Raw genomic sequence first — 17,067 nt, forward strand, 5'->3', positions numbered from 1 at the left:
TGATGCCTTGCTTAATGGCACCTTGCCAGTGTCCAGGACGTTAGCAGGCAGCTCTTTAGTACTCTACCAGTCCACTCTGGACTGGGACTTAAACCATTGATCCTCCGGTTCCTTAAAATCCCTACAGACTGATCTACTGCCGTCCAAGATTACAGTCCTCCTCCCTCTACCTTAAGGCTATTTTCCAAACCAAGCTTGATAGATAAGGAAGTTGGATAAGGATCTTATTGAAGTTTTATGAAACAATCAAAACTGGCAAAACGAAAACTATAATCATGTGAGCATTACACACACTGAACACACTCATCAGCAGTAATGTCAATGAGAAATGCTGTCTAATCTCTGATAATACGAGTGCTTATTAGTATAAAAGTGTCATTCTTTATCTAATGTGCATAGCAGATCATGAGACAGCAACATACACTAAATCCTTTGAGTGACTGTAAGTTTAAAGACAAATGCACTGAGCACATTTTGGGTGAGCCTAAATTAACCACATCTTTCTGCGCTGACACAATCTCCGATCTTCTGGTTCCAAAAGTTAAGTCAAGTTAACCAACTTAGGTCTCATCTGACCCAGCTTATTTGTTATTGCTATAATAAATGCCATTGGGACTTCAGAAATTAACTGCACTGAGAGTTTGTGGCTGCTTGGAACAATATATTTTCACACCATTACTATGCCGATGACACTCACATTTATGTGTCATAAATGAGTATTGTTGGTAAAATACTACATAAAATGCATAAAAATTGTCATAACTTTTTTTTATATTGGTGCCAAAGAGGTGAGACTGAAAAATGGTGCTTACCTTAACTCTCATTCACAGAGGCTTAATGGATTCAGATCTAAATTCAAATGCTGTCAGAATTCATGTTCAAATAAGATGTTTTAGAAAAGTTAATCCATGCCATTATTTGTATTTACTTGTAATGAACTTTTCTACAGGTTTTTTTTTTTTTCTAAAAAAGCAAAAAAGCTCTGATAGCTGCAGCTCATTCAGCTGGAGTCCTAATAAAGACCACCTTACATGAATTGTTGAATTTCTGCTCTGAATTCAGTCGGTCAAATAGCTGATGACAAATGACTGCTCCTTCATGAATCCATAAGTGGTTTGGGACCAAAATACATCTTGTATATTCTGCTACCGTCTGCATCGAGAGATTACTGTTGGGTTAGACATATGTGGGTTGTGTTGTTGAGTGTTCATGTATGTTGTAAATTATGTTGGTGTTCTGTTTTTATAGTTGCTACCCTGGGATCCAAGTCTACAAATAAATACGTACTAAAGTTGGCTGGCACTGGTTTGGTTGTTCACAAACATGGTAAAACTGCTTTTAGCTGCTCTGCTGCACATATTTGGAACTTTTAGAAGACCTTAGTCACATCTAAATATCATTTTTTTCATGAACTTTTCAAGTAAAAATAATTATTCTTATCCCTGTGCATTTGTCATCAGACAGTCCAGCATATATTTTAATGACCACTTATTGTTACACATTAGAGGATTTTAAAGGGATGTATTTTTTTAAATTGGGGTTGTATGAGATTCTTATCTGTAGTCAGTGTATTACCTACAGTAGATGGGGGTCAGCATGCCCCCAGTTTGAAGAAGAGAGCTGAATAATCAAGGCAGCCGTAAAACAGTCTAGTGGCTTTGACGAGAACATAGATAATGGCTTCAGTTCCCCTGGTGTAAGATTAAACAGAGCTGTCTGATAAAAAAAAGTGGCGAAAACATCGTAGATATAGCATACACTTCAATTTATATTGATTTTTCTAGGTGGCTAAAATAGGTTTTGCTGTTGCCCCAATCCACTAACAGTACATTGTTTAGCTTCTGTGTTGGCACTCCTGCCTGTTTCTACAAGCTGGGAGCGTGCTGGATGAAATCTACTGAATATAATACACTGACTATGGATAAGTATCTCACACAACCTCACTAGGAAAAAAATTCAAACTATCCCTTTAATCTCATTAACCAATGTTTTTTTTTCTCTTCACGTCACAGCCTCCAATAGCACCCCATAGTGCCCGACTGCCCTCCTAACTCGTTGTAAAACTAAATTTTGAATTATCTTGACCTTCGAAAGCTATAAACTTAAAATTAATTTTATGATTCTTGTGACGATGTGCTTGACGACGACGATTATGATGATGATGATGATGATGATGATGATGATGATGATGATGATGATATTATACGTCATCAATGAGTAGTGCGGGTGTATACTCAGGCTCTTCTTTAAAGGCAGGAATGTAAATCCAGAGGGATTAGTGAAAACACACTGGGCTGTAGCCTAAACCCTTCAGTAGCTCTCCAGGGGTCTCTGCCTCAGTGCGTAAAGTTGGGACGGGGCTCCGGACGCACCGCACAACAAGTATTATCCCACAGGCTCCATGTGCGTCACCTCTGCGGGATACTTGACAAGGATTTCTGATATTTTGATACTACTACCCGCGTCGTTCACTGACAGATGAAAAACATTGGCGTGTTGCTGGTGTGAAGGCGTTTTCACTTGAAAAGAGCATCTGTCCCGGAGCGCAAAGGGGACATGGGTCAACTTTATGGTGCGACTCTTTTACCATTTGGCGCTATCTGTGTTGTTTTCCTGTGGGAATCCGGTGCCAGCTCTATCAGGACGACGCTTGCAGTGGACACCTCGAGGTGAGTCTCATGGACCTGATGAGAGGATCCTAAAAATATCTTCCTTCTCTTTTGTGAATGAACGGCTCTGATGATGAAACCATATCAACTTCACACATAATACGTTTAATCAGGCTTGTAGGGGTTTACACATGTCGGTTTCATCATGACGCAAAACTCCACAAAAAGCCTCAACAAGTTTTTTTTTAGAAACAATTTTTTTTTCAACTTGAGCCACAGTTTACTAATGTGGCTGATGTGGTTGGATTTATGTATGATTGAAGCTCTGTAAACGTCTCTGAACATCCACTCCACTCACATTACAAGTTTGTTTCGGTTTTTAATTTAAACTCAAAATGAGTGCTTCCCTGTCACATTAGCACACAGTGACTAAAGCCACAATATACAATAGTTTGGGCTGTGTTTTATTGGTCTCTGCTCTTTACGACACGCTGTGAGAGCAGGCTGTCAAAGAGGAGACCCCTGGATGAACCGCTGTAGCGCGTCTAATCTAATGTGATTTTCAAGGAAATGCAAAAGGCAAAGGGAAACTCCAAATGGTTGGAATCGGTCGCGGTGCAGAGAGCCAAATGTTACTTGTTCTCAGACATAACATGACAGATGCTATTAAGGTGCCCGGACACAGTAGGTCAGGAGGTGAGCAGGAGGATGTGAGTGGACCACATGTACCCAATATTCTGTGAAGAGGGAAGCAAACCACTGAGCAGCAGGTTAAACTCTACAATGAGCCAATAGCTTTCTTTTATGTATAGGCTGTATATCTTCTCTCCACCTTGTCTACGATTACAAGAGATCAAATCCTCAGTGTAAATGAACATTTATATACAGTATGCGATTGATGGAGCACCTACTGTACATGAGCTATATAGCTGTGTTAAGGCATTTAAGACTCTTGACATTATTTAGTTGAGACTAAATATAGACTCTGTAGACTACAAGGCAATATTGACATTAACCCTGGCTATAAATTGTATATGAGTAAATCGGACTTTTGTTTACAGCTTAGAATTCACAGTCATTTCAAAGCTAAGAGCTGTACCTGTAAATTTCTGCCTATTAAAGATATATCTCTGCCTTCATGTCAAACAATACGTACTATAGAAATGCAAAATAGATGTTTGAAGTTATTTTGTAACGGTTGTTAACAGTTTGTCGAGCAGAGGGCACAGACATGTTTTGAAAAAAAGTTTCACTTCATTGTAAAATGTCCCTCTCAGTTCTTTAATGACCAAATATAAGGAAATGTTTTGTGTGTGTGTTTAAGACTGTCTAAATATCGGTTGTTCTGTCAATTATTTTTGAACTGATGAACTGATTAATCATTTGGCCCGTAGTATGTAGTGAAAGATGCTTTCACAGTTTTGAAACAGACAAAAGCAGCAAATCAATATATTAGCCGATCAACATGTGTTCACACCTGAACGACAGACTAGTTCATTTGCCAGTGACTCTCAAAACAACTCTATTTAAATACAGGAATAAAGTTATGAAACTGAACTACTTGGTTAGGTTTAGAAGAAGATCATGGATTGGCTTAAAATGAGTCACGGATGCAACGACACCACAGATATAACTACCTCACTTACGTCAACAACAACAAAGTTGGTTAACGTAAAATTAATCAACATTGACTTGGATACGAACACCGGTGTCCTGGGTGAAAGTCCCGTGTTTGTTTGACCCATCCACCAACCAACCTTCCTGCCTGAGATCACCTGCTTAACAACAAACAATAAGCTGCATGCACAATAAACCTATACAGGCTTTTTTTTTGTTTTGTTTTTGGTGAGGACTGTCCTTAGCCAATATGTGGTTTTCTAACTTTTTAATCTCTTATATATCAGTGTTGATATTGGCCTCAAAACTTGGTATTAGTCCCACTCTAGGTTAATGCCACATGTGTATAATAGTGTATAATGTAGCCATTCTTGTCAAAGTACTTTAGCTAGCTACCAGGTGTAACTGTTTAAAACCATGAATATGGGGGAGGCCCGGTGGCCTAGGGATTAAGGGGCTGACCATGTTCCCTTTGTCACATGTCACTCCCTATCTCATTCTCCCCCTGTTTCAAAAGTATGTATAGAACTATTAGAAAACATTGAGGAAAGTGCCAGTCAATCACATGTGTTTCTATGCGTCTTTCTTTTCTCAGAACAGAGTGTCCAGATAATAAGATCTTGACTGTGGAGTACTCCTGTGTCAGAGCTGGGGGGAAGAACAGCACTTGTTTCAGGTAAGACTCCCAACTGAGGTTTCCACCGGGTCTGATAGTGCTGAGCCACTGAGTGAAACAACGGGGAATTACTATGTTTTGGCATTCAGCTGACTGTCTTTCCCAGAACAGTGATTTGCTCAAGGACACTTTGACAGAACAAGTGGCTGCTGACGCCGGTAGGGAGGTTTGAAGCAGAAACTTTCTGGGGCTATGGAACGGTTTCTGTAACCACTAAACCACCAAGCTTTGTCATTTCCAGAAATCTACACAGTATATCCCCCTTCTGGAAACGATATATGCACTTGGGAGAGAAAAATAATAATTTCCTGAAGATCATCACTCACAGACTGAATGATGAGCTTCGCTAAAGATGCAGTTTTTTAATTTCAGGATTTGTCAACCAACAGTCAAGATGATTTCTTATTTTTTCTTTGATAACTAAACCACACTTTAAAGGCCAGAAACAGATTCGTCTGACCATAAGTTATTCTAACTTCATGTTGTAGTTTGTTAGTGTCAAGCTTTTGGAAAATAAAAGTGACTAATGTCAGTTTTGAACATTGTTATTTCTTTCCTTGTACTGACTTCCACCAGCCTGGCACTGTGACAGTAAAACAGAATTTAAAGTTGAACTTCCTCAGCTTGGGTCCAGAGCTAAAAAAATTTAGAGAAGGCCCCCTCAGGGAGTTAGGCCTGCATTATAACCTAAAAAGTAGAAGCAGTCTGGCAGAAGATGATGCAATTAGTTATTTTTATTGCACTGTAACTGTTTAGAGGAAAAGGGGGACTGCTCTTTATTGTGATTAACAGCAACACATTTTGTTTAACACTTGAATCATCAGTGTTTTCTTGTAATTTAAACAAGGGCAAAGTAAAAAAAAAAAAAGATATAAGAGGGGAATATGGGGGCGTTTTTGAAAGGTATGAAACATTTCTTGATGTATCATTTCCTTTCTTGCTGGTTTTTTTTTTGTAGCATTCTGTCTCCGGGGGTCTAATTTATAAAAAATATCCTTTGATATCATATCGTATGAGCATCTTGAAACATAGGTGGAAGGAAATATATCAATTAAATGCAGACGCGGTGGCAGGTTGCAAGACTTTTAGCTCATGATACATCATACACAACAGGAGAAAATCAATGGAAATCACTCATTTTGATGTTCAGATAACTTTCTTCTGAAGCCAGACTTTGGCTTGGATTTGGTTGTTGGCGTAAGAAGAGCCTTAAATAAATGAGGCACCAGGTCTGGTGTGAGGCCAGACCATCTGATCTGTTTACTGTCAAGGTTAGACTGTAACAGGCTCTGTGTCTTGTTTAATTTCTGGCTCTACGAGAGATGTGTGGTGCTGGAGGAGGCGGATTAGATGAGGTTGTATTTTCCTTTCTATGTTTCTCGAGGCAGTTCAGCACAGACCTGCATCAAATTGATTTTACAAATAACTTCAGGGGCGACCAGATTGAACCAGTGCGTCTGTTTTTAAATATTACTTTCAATTCACTTTCACTTAGAGCAGTATGTTGTCCAGACTGGGCTAATGAAGCAACCAAACATCCTTTTAGAATGACTGACAGTTAATTAAGTTGTAGTTGTAGTTTCTCTGGATGGTTGACTTCTTGCTGTAGGTCTGAGGCCAGTTTTACAAAGGAGATTATCTGGATAACTGAAAAAAAGTAGGCAGAGGTAGATGAACGCAAACTCCTTATTCCTAGTCCTCAACTAATTTTCCAGTTAAAATGACAACTGTGAATGGCAGATTTTAGCTGCTGTAGCTAGCTAGCTAATCAAGCTTACATTAGCTTCATGAGTCAGTTTGAAAATGCAGACACCTTACCTTACCTACATTAACTTACAAGTATGCAAGTTATTATAATGGTGTGCTCCCAGTTGGAAGTTTCAGTTAAAAGTGAGAAGTTAGAAATCCAAGTCGTAAAGGTGGAAGAGCTTCAGAAACCCCGACATCATTATTTATGTGTGTGTGTGTATGTATGTATGTCTCATTAAATCAGTTGTACTGCACACACACACACACACACACACACATACACACACACACACACACACACACACACACACAGTATATATTAAAAAATCTCTCCCTGTTCATTACATATGATGGTGGTCCACTGGAAGGGGAGGGACTTCGCCTGTCTATAAGCTGCTTGTGCATCAATGGGGTTGGAGGGAGGACAGTCTCCTGCACACATGATGTTACGCTCAAAAATGTTGAGGCTAAAGATGCTTCCTGACAAAGAACAGAACAGAGCTGCTAACTTTAAACCCTGAATTCATTCACGGCTTGTGTTTTCATAGGGAAATATGTGCTTGTTATGAGCTTCTCAACTCCTCAAACTAATAAAGTTAGTGAGTAATGTGCTCTTTGGCCTTTGAAGTTTAGTTCCTACTGTGGGTAGCTAGTTAGCTGGGCGTGCTAACAATTGTTTCAAGCATCAATGCATCAGTTATTTTAGAGCAGATAAACACCCTGTTTAATCATTTCTTATACTTTTGCTCTTGTGTTTACAATTTGGAGAAATCCCAAGATTGACAGCCAGCCGTGCCTTGTTACGGTTGCTAAGCTTAGATTGGACAATTGGTGTTTATAAACTATATTTGACCCAAACCTGGTCAGTCTAACAGTCTAATCTCTACCCACAGCAGTGCTGTGTTCAGACACGCTGGACATTTTCCAATCATTTCTGGTTTTCTTCTCTTGTTTCTTCACCTGGCACTACTTTCTCATATTCAAATAATCTGGGGAACTAATCTTTCTAGAGTTATGATTGAAGATGACACGTTAACCATTTGGAAAAAGTCACACCTTCCCATGAAAGTGGACTTAGTTGCTATCAAAACAGTGTAGCAAATGATGGTACTTATGGTACTTAAATTATGGTATCACTTTCCATGAGGCATGACATTTTGTGAAAAGTCTACCAGGGATATTTAAGGAATATTAAGAACTCTTTTATGATGATTTATTTGTCTCATAGATATTGCCTGTTTTATTTGTCCAACCACAGATACGTGCACTATGACTCTTCTTTCTTCTTCACTGATCTCAACATCATCTTCCTCTGTGGATAAGACTGCTACATGCCTAAAATGTGAATGTAATGTCTCCGTCTCTGAGGGTTTTGTGGTGTTGTGCAGAAGTAAACCATCACTGCTCTCACCATCTAAACAAAGACCGTGTTGGCCGCAGGTCTTCTCCTCCTTCTCCGCTGCGGTTTTCACAGCGTTGAGGGTGAATCAGCTCCATTTCTCCATTTCTATTGTTCTGGCAGTTGCATGTTTTTATTCTGTCTTCGCTGGAGGTCAGATTCCATCCGTGCCAGTCCAAATACACATGGTTCGTACCCAGATTCTGAGTGTGTGTGAGCTTGCATGTTTATGTATGAGTCTATATGAATTGTCTCTGTATTCTCTGTGCTGGCATTTACAGCAGGTTTATGACGATGAGAGTACATTTTCTGCTGATTTCTGAACACCCCCCCCCCCCCCCCCTCTCTCTCTAAACGCTCTCAGCTGTGGAGTCCAACTCTGACAGGACTGATGGGCTCCACTAAACTGTAAACCATCCTTTCACTTGATTGGCATGTTGTTCTGGTTTAAATACCCTGCATGGCTCATTACTGCAGCAGATAACACCCATAACCACCCACTCTCAGATTAAGTAAGGGATGACGATAAAAGTCATGGAGACATGATTGATTTTTATTGTTTCCATATTGATGCTTTTGTTACTACAATGATCCAGCTCTCCCAGTGGGATCATTATAGTTTTGTGATGTTCTACAGTATATTGTTGGAAGTACAGAAATGAGAAATGGTTGAAGCTGAAAGCGTTTATTTACATCATCTGGACAATTCACCGAACAGTAGCACTCACTGTGATAAGATGCATGGAAGCTTTATGTGGAAGTGTTATGCTTAAACAGAGAAAAAAAAGGCTTAAACCCTGGAATAGAGATACTGAATGTAGAAAAAATATGCAGTGTTTCTCCTTGGATGGAGTTGCAGCAGCTTAGGTGAAGCGGACACTCACGGAAAAAATGTGAGCATCTGAAGTGCGCCCTGCTTGGAAGGGCTCTTTGGATCTCAGTACATACAGTGGCCTACTTTTGCGGCTACGTATCTGACTGTATAATGAATTATAATGAATTATTATAATTCATTTATACAGTCTAATGTCCCAGCCTATTCAGATGCGTACATGAACTGATGAAGCCTCTTGGATGAGAGGTGAAACGTCTTCCTAGACAAATAACCAGGTCCAGTAGCTTTTGACTGAAATTGCTTTAGAGACAATGAAAAACAGAATGCATTGGACTTGTAACAGTGTTACAGTTGATAAAATAACTTTAAAATAACTGTTTTTCTTTACCCCCCCCCCTCCCCTTTTCTATTCTTCTTTCCTTCTCCTCTTTTATATTTTTTTTGCGTTTTGTCTTTTTTGGTTATCTGTTTAAAGCATGTAACAGGTACAGCATAGCCGTTAAATCTGTTTCAAACAAAATAAAAAGGAAAATAAATAAATAAGTCAATAAAATGAAACAAAAAAAAAGTCACAACCACCCAACCCCGACCTGTGTAATATCTGTGATCAGCAGACGGAGCACCGTGTCCTTACAGAAAAATTAGTTTGGGTACAGGGTTTCCCCTGCAATGCTGGATACGTGTAGGGGAAACACTGATATAGATGCATGACAATAATCGGCAGATCATGAAAACAATTATAACTTGCAGCTCTAAAATGATTCACAGGGGTGCTGACACCTACTGTCTGGGCACTAATGTACACTAATAAGCAAATACAAAAGGAAAAGACTCTGATCCAGATTTTGACGCCATTATCTGAAACTGACATCACTTCAGATGATGCTTTAGAGAGAAAGACGTTTGATAATACATACAGTATAGTAACAAGGTATCTGTTTCCTCAATTCCTATTTTGCATTTTACAAGTGCATTGCTTTCTCGTTAGAGGATCTAACAAAGTGAAGACAGTTACTGAATTTGGATCATGTCCATATTCTTTCCACCTCTCCTATTTTCCCTTTCTCGCATTCCTCCACAAACACATACCTACAGTACAACGAAATGCAGAGCACATGGTCGGATGAAAGCAGTGCAACTGTATTTGAGAGAGAGAGAGAGAAATTGGGTTTAGTAAAAAAAGGAATGCTTACAATCAGTGTTTCTTGACTTTGCCTTCAGAAATATCTCAAGGCTGAGTCACACAAACTTTGGCAACTTTGGTAGAATTTTTGCCTCTGAAGCTTCTTTGCGAGGGTCTCTGATATCACTTTTGGCCCTTCCACACATTTCTGCTTTCAAATTCACCATTCTTCTGTTAGATCAGACGCTCACTCACTAACACACACATACAGTACACAAATACAGCTGCATGTGACCTGACTACAGCTTTATCTGCACTATAGGGCTCTTCACTGCCGACATGGTTTCCCTGCCTCTGATCTTTGGACCATACAGTATTGATGCTCTCTGTATGAAAGAGCTCCACTGGTCAAAGTCAGCTTTAATAAGATTTTTACCACATCCAATTCCTGTCTTGACTCATAGTACTACTAATACAGGGTTTGCCTCTGTGAACATGGGATTGCGTGCAGACTATTGAAGGCAGGAAGGCCTTTACAACTGGCATTCACATGCAGCTCATGTGTGGATTGCATCCACATCAGATAAGCTGTGACTGCATTCCCTTTCTGTTGCCAAAATACAGTTTAGATGGGTGTAAACTTGTAGTCTTGTGATTTCCAGCCTTTAAAGTGATACACATGTATCCTGAAAATCCATTTTATTAAAGTATTGTTCAGTCCGAGATGTTTCCTGGTTGAATGTGGATGAAAGTTTATGAAGCTGTGCAGGTTAAAATCTTTGACCTTTTAGGAAATAACACAAAATTACCTAATAGCTGCTTTATTCTATTTTTAAAAATGATCCAATCCCTTTCATTTATAAGTCAAGGCGGAGCGAACCACAATTCAACCAGAATAATCCAACTTTCTCTGCAACTCTCAGGCAAACCTCCCGGACTATGTATCACCATAACAACCTACACAAAACAAATGTTCTTGTTGTTATTTAATGTCAGCATTGTACATTTAAGCAATAGCTCACAACAGGGATTATATCACAATTTTTACCCTGCCATTTTGTGAGGACCTTCAGGGCTCCCAGAAAAGGAAAACATACTGACTCCTATAACTTTTCTTTTTATTTCCTCTTGATTTTGAGTGAAACATCTCCACAGCTATTTTTGCAAGTAATGAAATCACCATCAAGCTCAGCTGTATTTTGTGTTGAGTGCTAAGAAGTGAATTAGCATGCTAACGTGCTGAACTATGATGTTGTACATTGTACACAGTGCTAGCTTAAAAAAACACGTTAGCATGGCAACATTAGCAATTAGCTCAAAATGCTGCTGTGCCTAACAACAGCTTCACAGAGCTGCTAGCATTGACGTAGACTTTTATCCTTAATTCATTTATAGTTCTATAACCAAAGAAAGATTAACTTAACACATTTACATTTTGCCATTAGTTTGGACACATAATTTACAGGTATGTGATTTATGTGCGTTATGCTATCTCAGTAAAGGCAGAATGGATAGGATTTTCCTAAAAACAATATATAGACTCATACAAAAGTGATTTCTCTAAATTATCACTTATGACACACTAGAAGTACATAGCAGTGACATTTGAACCTTTAATAATCTTACCAATGCAAAACCAGAAATATGAAGTAATGAGACCAGATCATAGACCACATGCTTCAAATATGTACTTTGTTGCTTTTCCTCAGTAAACATTGTTGTTGGCTTGACTTAGTGAATTCAAATCATTGCGGATTTTAGTTGTTCGGTTTGAATGTTGTTGGTTGTTTGAATGTGTCTTTGTGAGGTTGGAGGGCCGTAGCTTCAGACTTCCTTTGTCTTAATGGAATCCGTATGACTTTGTAAAATGGTTTATTGAAGGTTAGCTATGTGTTTGCTGACATCAGTCATCTCTCTCCTGAAGAGCTTAATGTCTTTGATTGTTATACAGGCCATGTCAGTTCATGTAATCATATTCAGTCTCGGACATGAAGGCCCATCACAAGAGTGGATACCAGTGGTTTTGAAGGTCATCCCGCTGTGTATGTTTATAGCATAATTTGAACACTGTACCAAACAAAAGTTTGGCATGCTTCTTCTTTCTTTTGTTCAAAAAGGACAAGTTGAAAAGGTTAAAGACCTTCTTAACATGTTTTGAAAGTCTGAAAGTTTTCCATAAGAGCCATATGTTCCCTCCTAAGCACCAAGTCCAAGTACAAATCCTCTACTGACAATTGCCCTGTGTGTCACCCAGAAACATTTAAAGTGTCCATTAATGAGATCTGACTAAGACTGACTCAGGTCCAGGCCTGGACTCCATCTCCACTCTATAACTCTTTCTTTCTTGTCGGACTCAGATTCTCTGGTTTGCTCTGGTGAGACAGAAGCCAGGCCTCCGTCTAGTAGCCCAAGTATCAACGCTGGGGTTGAGGTCAGGTCAAATGAAATAAACAACAAGTTTCGTAAATGCTAAGTGTTGTTTTGAAGTGCGTGTAATTATAGAACTTACTGACGGATGTCAGGGCTTTATGCTAACCAGAGGAGCTCAGTGAGGTTATTTTGAGAAATTGATCCTGTCCTTGTCCTTGTCAAATGTGATCATGTCTGGTCATTTTAGGGCAGAAGAAAATATAACACTTTAATCTATCTTGATTTGCTCTTTCATCTGAGCACCAACAGCCTGTACTTGTCTGACAGTGGTGTCTTCAGATAAGGGGGTACAAGGAGGCCACAGGTTGTTATAGTCCCTCTAAGAGACGAGGATGTGTAGACTTTCAGCAGTTGAAATAATTCTGAGATGGGAAACAAAGAGTATGCTTACAGGGTGAATAATATCCTGATTTCATTGTGATTGATTTGTTTAACTGACCTTGCTTTTGACTGAAATTGCTTAGAGGATAACGATGACCTGGACAAATGAGAACATTCACAGGCTTTAACTGACCAATTTGCTGACTGACTGACTGACTTGCTGGGATGATTGATTAACATACAGACAGCTGTTGGCTGTGATCCAAGCTTGTATGATGTATTTTGTATGTAATGCATGTGTAAGAGTGTGAGTGAACTTTGTTCCTTGACACTGGAGTAAGGCAGGATTTTAGATTAAGTGTTATCAGAGTCTTAAGCTCCCTCTCATCTCCTTTGTTTCCTTCTCGATTTACACCATGCTCCTACATGGTCTCTGCACATACTTTCAAAGCTACTAACCTTCCCCCCATATACAGTTACCCACCCACATAGACATGCTCATGAAACCGCAGTGTTAGTAGTGGAGATGCATCACTAAGTTGCAAAACAGGCCGAGTGAAAGAATGACTCGTTCAGAATAAAGTGCATAAGCAAAAGAGCTGTCAGTTGTTCCGAAAAGAGCAACAGCACAGGGGATTAGATATAAAATAAACTGAGGCAATAAGTTATGCAACTAACCATACATTGACATGACAAACAGTCATAGAGGCTAACAACACACACGCAGAGTAAACAGGCCAGATAAAAACACGAGAGCCACATGAGAGCCACAATGACCCAGCAAATGAGGGAAAACATAATGTAGCGTGCTGCTCTATACTCTCTAACATGATGGTGACCTTCATCAGCTTACAAAGTCAATCAGCTAAAAATGTGGACAACCTAACATTTTTTAGATAATACAATTCCCCTCTGTCACTTATAAATGGAAAAGCTGAGGCATGTTTCTTTAGCCCCTTTCCCACTGACCAAATACCCCACTAACATCTGGTTTGACACCACGAACGTCACCTTCATTGGTAACTTTTCAGACTCTTTGTGATCTCAGCAACAAATTCCGCTCATCTCCACCCAAGCAGTGCTGAGACCTTGTACCAAATTAGTCAGCACCTAGTTCGAAAGAGAGAGAGAGACTTAGTAACAGATATAAAAAAGATGTGACCACTGTTAGTTTTTCACTTGCCTCCATGCTGCTTTCTAATATTTGTCAACTCTTAATCAAATCATATTCAACTATTGGCAATTGTTTCTTTCCCTCACTTTTAAAAAATCTGCATTACACACTAATTTTGGTGGGGAAATGGTATTTCACATTTTTCTGACACTTGAAACAAAACTCCAGAAACAGTGGGAGCAGAAGGACGAATAGATGAAAGAAGAAATCTCATAAAACGGTCCTGATCCCAAAAACTGGTTTCATTGCCGAGTTGTGGTTCGATGCTCTGCAAACTTTTCAAAAGATCAAATACATCTGCTTTACTCACACAACCTCAGCAATTTCATTGTGTAGTATTTGTTCTGCTGTTAACCACTTTGTAACTCTGTGAAACCTACATTATACAGACTACTTGAAATCTCTTTACAACACACAACTCAACTGACACACACAACTCAGCTGACACAACTCTTCCCTTTCTCTTCTTTGGGAAATTTAGAGTTAGGGTGACAAGTTTCTTTTAAGCTACAGAGAGATCAATACCATTCCATCTGAAGCACTGTGGAGAATAATAATCCTTTTTTTATTTTCTATTTGGACTGATGCTATCAAGGACCACTGAGCATGTTGTCCTTTGTCCCTACGCCACTACTGGCTGCTAATTGGGCAGAATTTTTTCGAGGTATGCTTAGAAAAAAATATTTTCAGTTTTTTCTATACTTTGTATAATAATGTGTTTATTTTTCTCTCCAGTCTCACCATCACAAAGTAAAAACAGCCATACGATGTTGTCCAAGCATGTCACTGTAAGCCTCCTTCAAACAAGCAGCACCTGTTATTACTGGCATGAATTTAAACTTCCTGTGGCGAGCCTCGACCTGTAAAATACACAACCTATAGTGCTTGGAGGAATATTACACTTGAATGCAAATCAAATACACTGATCCTACGGAGAATATATATTAAATTATCATTGAAAAGTTTGTTGGCAGTTCCTGGGCCACTAACAAACATCGTAATGAGAATAATAATTTAAAAAACATAAAAAGTCCACAAAAATTCGCACAGCAGGGAAAACTACAGTACAGGAAGGTGGCAGATGTAGAAAAGGGAAGAAAGTAAAAGAGAGGGGGGGTTGGAAGCGGAGGTATTTATTTGATCCAAACGAAATAGAGTTGCACCCTGGCAGGCCGAGCGCACTGCTCAGTGGGGGATTTGCCTGGAAAACCACGTAAAAGTCTTAAAAAAAGAGCAAGAAGGGGAAATCAGAGCAGGGAAAGCTGTGAGTGTTTTTCTCTCTCTCTCTCTTCTGTAAGTGGCTTCCGACGTAGATGAGGACGTGGTGGGATGCTGACTGACGTTCAGCAGGAGAACAGCATCCACATTTTTCCATTGGATTCCTTCTCAGAGTCTCTCTTCCTATTTTTCTTTTCCTGTCTGTTACCGTTACATTCTCTATTTTTCTCTTTTATCGCTCTCTCATCTCATTCTCTTACATCTCCATCTTTCCCATCTTTCTTCTTCTTTTCTCTGGATCTCTTTCTCCCTTTGTCTCTGCTGTCATTTTCTTTTTTACTCAGCTTTTTCCTACCCTGGAAATCCAGATGCAACGCTAGAAAATTTCAATTCGTTCTGCAGCTGCCTTTGGGCACGAACCGTTGGAGCTCATTAACTATGTCAGAAAATCCCAATTTACCAATCAAATCCTACAATCTGTTACGGGCGGGTGTAACCAATAACGACAGTGCCCGTCAAAGTTGGCCAGATACGTCACCTTGTTTGCTCTGATTGGTCGTAGTCTGTCGTGATGCTATCCAATTGCGTGCAGCTGTATTTTGAAATGCATGCGTTGGTGCCGTCCCTTTGGTTGTGAGGGTCTATTGCTCGTTGCCAGACCCCATGCCTGGATAGATGTGGCTCTGGATTTTCAGGCTAGATTTCTCAGGTTTTTTCCATTTCTTCTCTCTCCCTCGCTCTGTGACTCACATTCACTCTTCCTTGTGCGTTTCTCTGTCTTCTATTCCTCTGTCATCCCACTCTTTATTTTCCTCTTGGGATCAGAACCATCAGTCATTTCATAAGTGCAGAAGGACATTTGGTATGTTTCCTGCTCAAACGGACCGGGAGAGCATGAAATGCAGAGCACCTGCTCCAAACACATATGCCCTAAAATATCTTTCCTGATGTCTAAACAATTAAACAATGATGTTTAATCTAACCTGCTGCCTTGTGGGTAGTCTGATACTATTGTACATGTACTGTATACAGTGCACATGCACAGGGATTTATCCTGGCCTGAACTCACCATGGGAGATTGCGGAGCAACATTCAGACAGACAGAGAAGAAGAAAGGGTATTTGTGTTGTACCGGATGAGTTTTGAGTATATCCTCACTGTTGGCAACTTGACAACATTTGACCCTTTGCTTAGCCCTCCCTCGAATGGCCACTGTCCAATCCTACATTAGCCACCGTAACTAGGCTTCAGAGCAAGTAAACAGTGTGCATATGAACCTGCAAGTCTGAAAACATTTTAAAGGCTGCTTTAAAGCAGCGGGGATAAGGATATGGTTCTGGCACACCGCCCATGTCTCATAAAGTTACCAGTCTGCCTGGTCTACTAAAAATGATGTTCCCATACAACCAAATTACAATCTCAAACATGTTTTAGAGGGAAACATATCTTCCCCCTGGAGTCTTCCAGTTCTGCAGTTTCATTTGCTAGCTAGCTTGCAAGCTTCTTGTGCTAACCTCAGCACATTATGCTTAGAGCATATGGCTAGAGTAATAACTAAATGTTAGCTTAAAAGAAAGCAATATATTGACTTGCCATGTTGTACAACAACACGGTTGTTTCTACCCTTCATGTGAATTATCAAGATGTGGGGTGCCTGGCGTTTGCATTGGGACTGGGATTTAAACATCCTCTTCGCAATACTCAAATTAACCTTATATTGCGAATGTAGCTCTCAAATGCATTTGTTCCTTCTATGACATTTCACAACTAATATTCCAGAAATGTTAATGTCAAGCCCTGACAAACCCGTCCAATGAATTTCAGTTTTGGCAGGTAACACAGTTGCTCCTACTCGCCACTTTGGCTGGTTGAATTTAATTTTAGACTTCCTAAAGGTCATCTGAATTAATAAACTG

At 39.6% G+C, this 17,067-nt stretch overlaps 1 protein-coding gene across 1 annotated transcript in view; it reads left to right on the plus strand.

The window, feature by feature from the left end:
* The first annotated feature begins 2,501 nt into the window (after positions 1-2,501).
* LOC310949592 (collagen and calcium-binding EGF domain-containing protein 1-like) overlaps positions 2,502-17,067 on the plus strand; it is a 39,647-nt gene continuing 25,081 nt past the window's right edge. Inside the window, exons 1-2 of the mRNA XM_083917084.1 lie at positions 2,502-2,669; positions 4,822-4,902. Of these exons, the coding sequence (XP_083773210.1) occupies positions 2,557-2,669; positions 4,822-4,902 (194 nt within the window). The 5' untranslated portion in view covers positions 2,502-2,556. The remainder of the gene's footprint in view (positions 2,670-4,821; positions 4,903-17,067) is intronic.

Source organism: Echiichthys vipera (assembly GCF_963691815.1).
Source record: "Echiichthys vipera genome assembly, chromosome: 1".
Taxonomy (NCBI): domain Eukaryota; kingdom Metazoa; phylum Chordata; class Actinopteri; order Perciformes; family Trachinidae; genus Echiichthys; species Echiichthys vipera.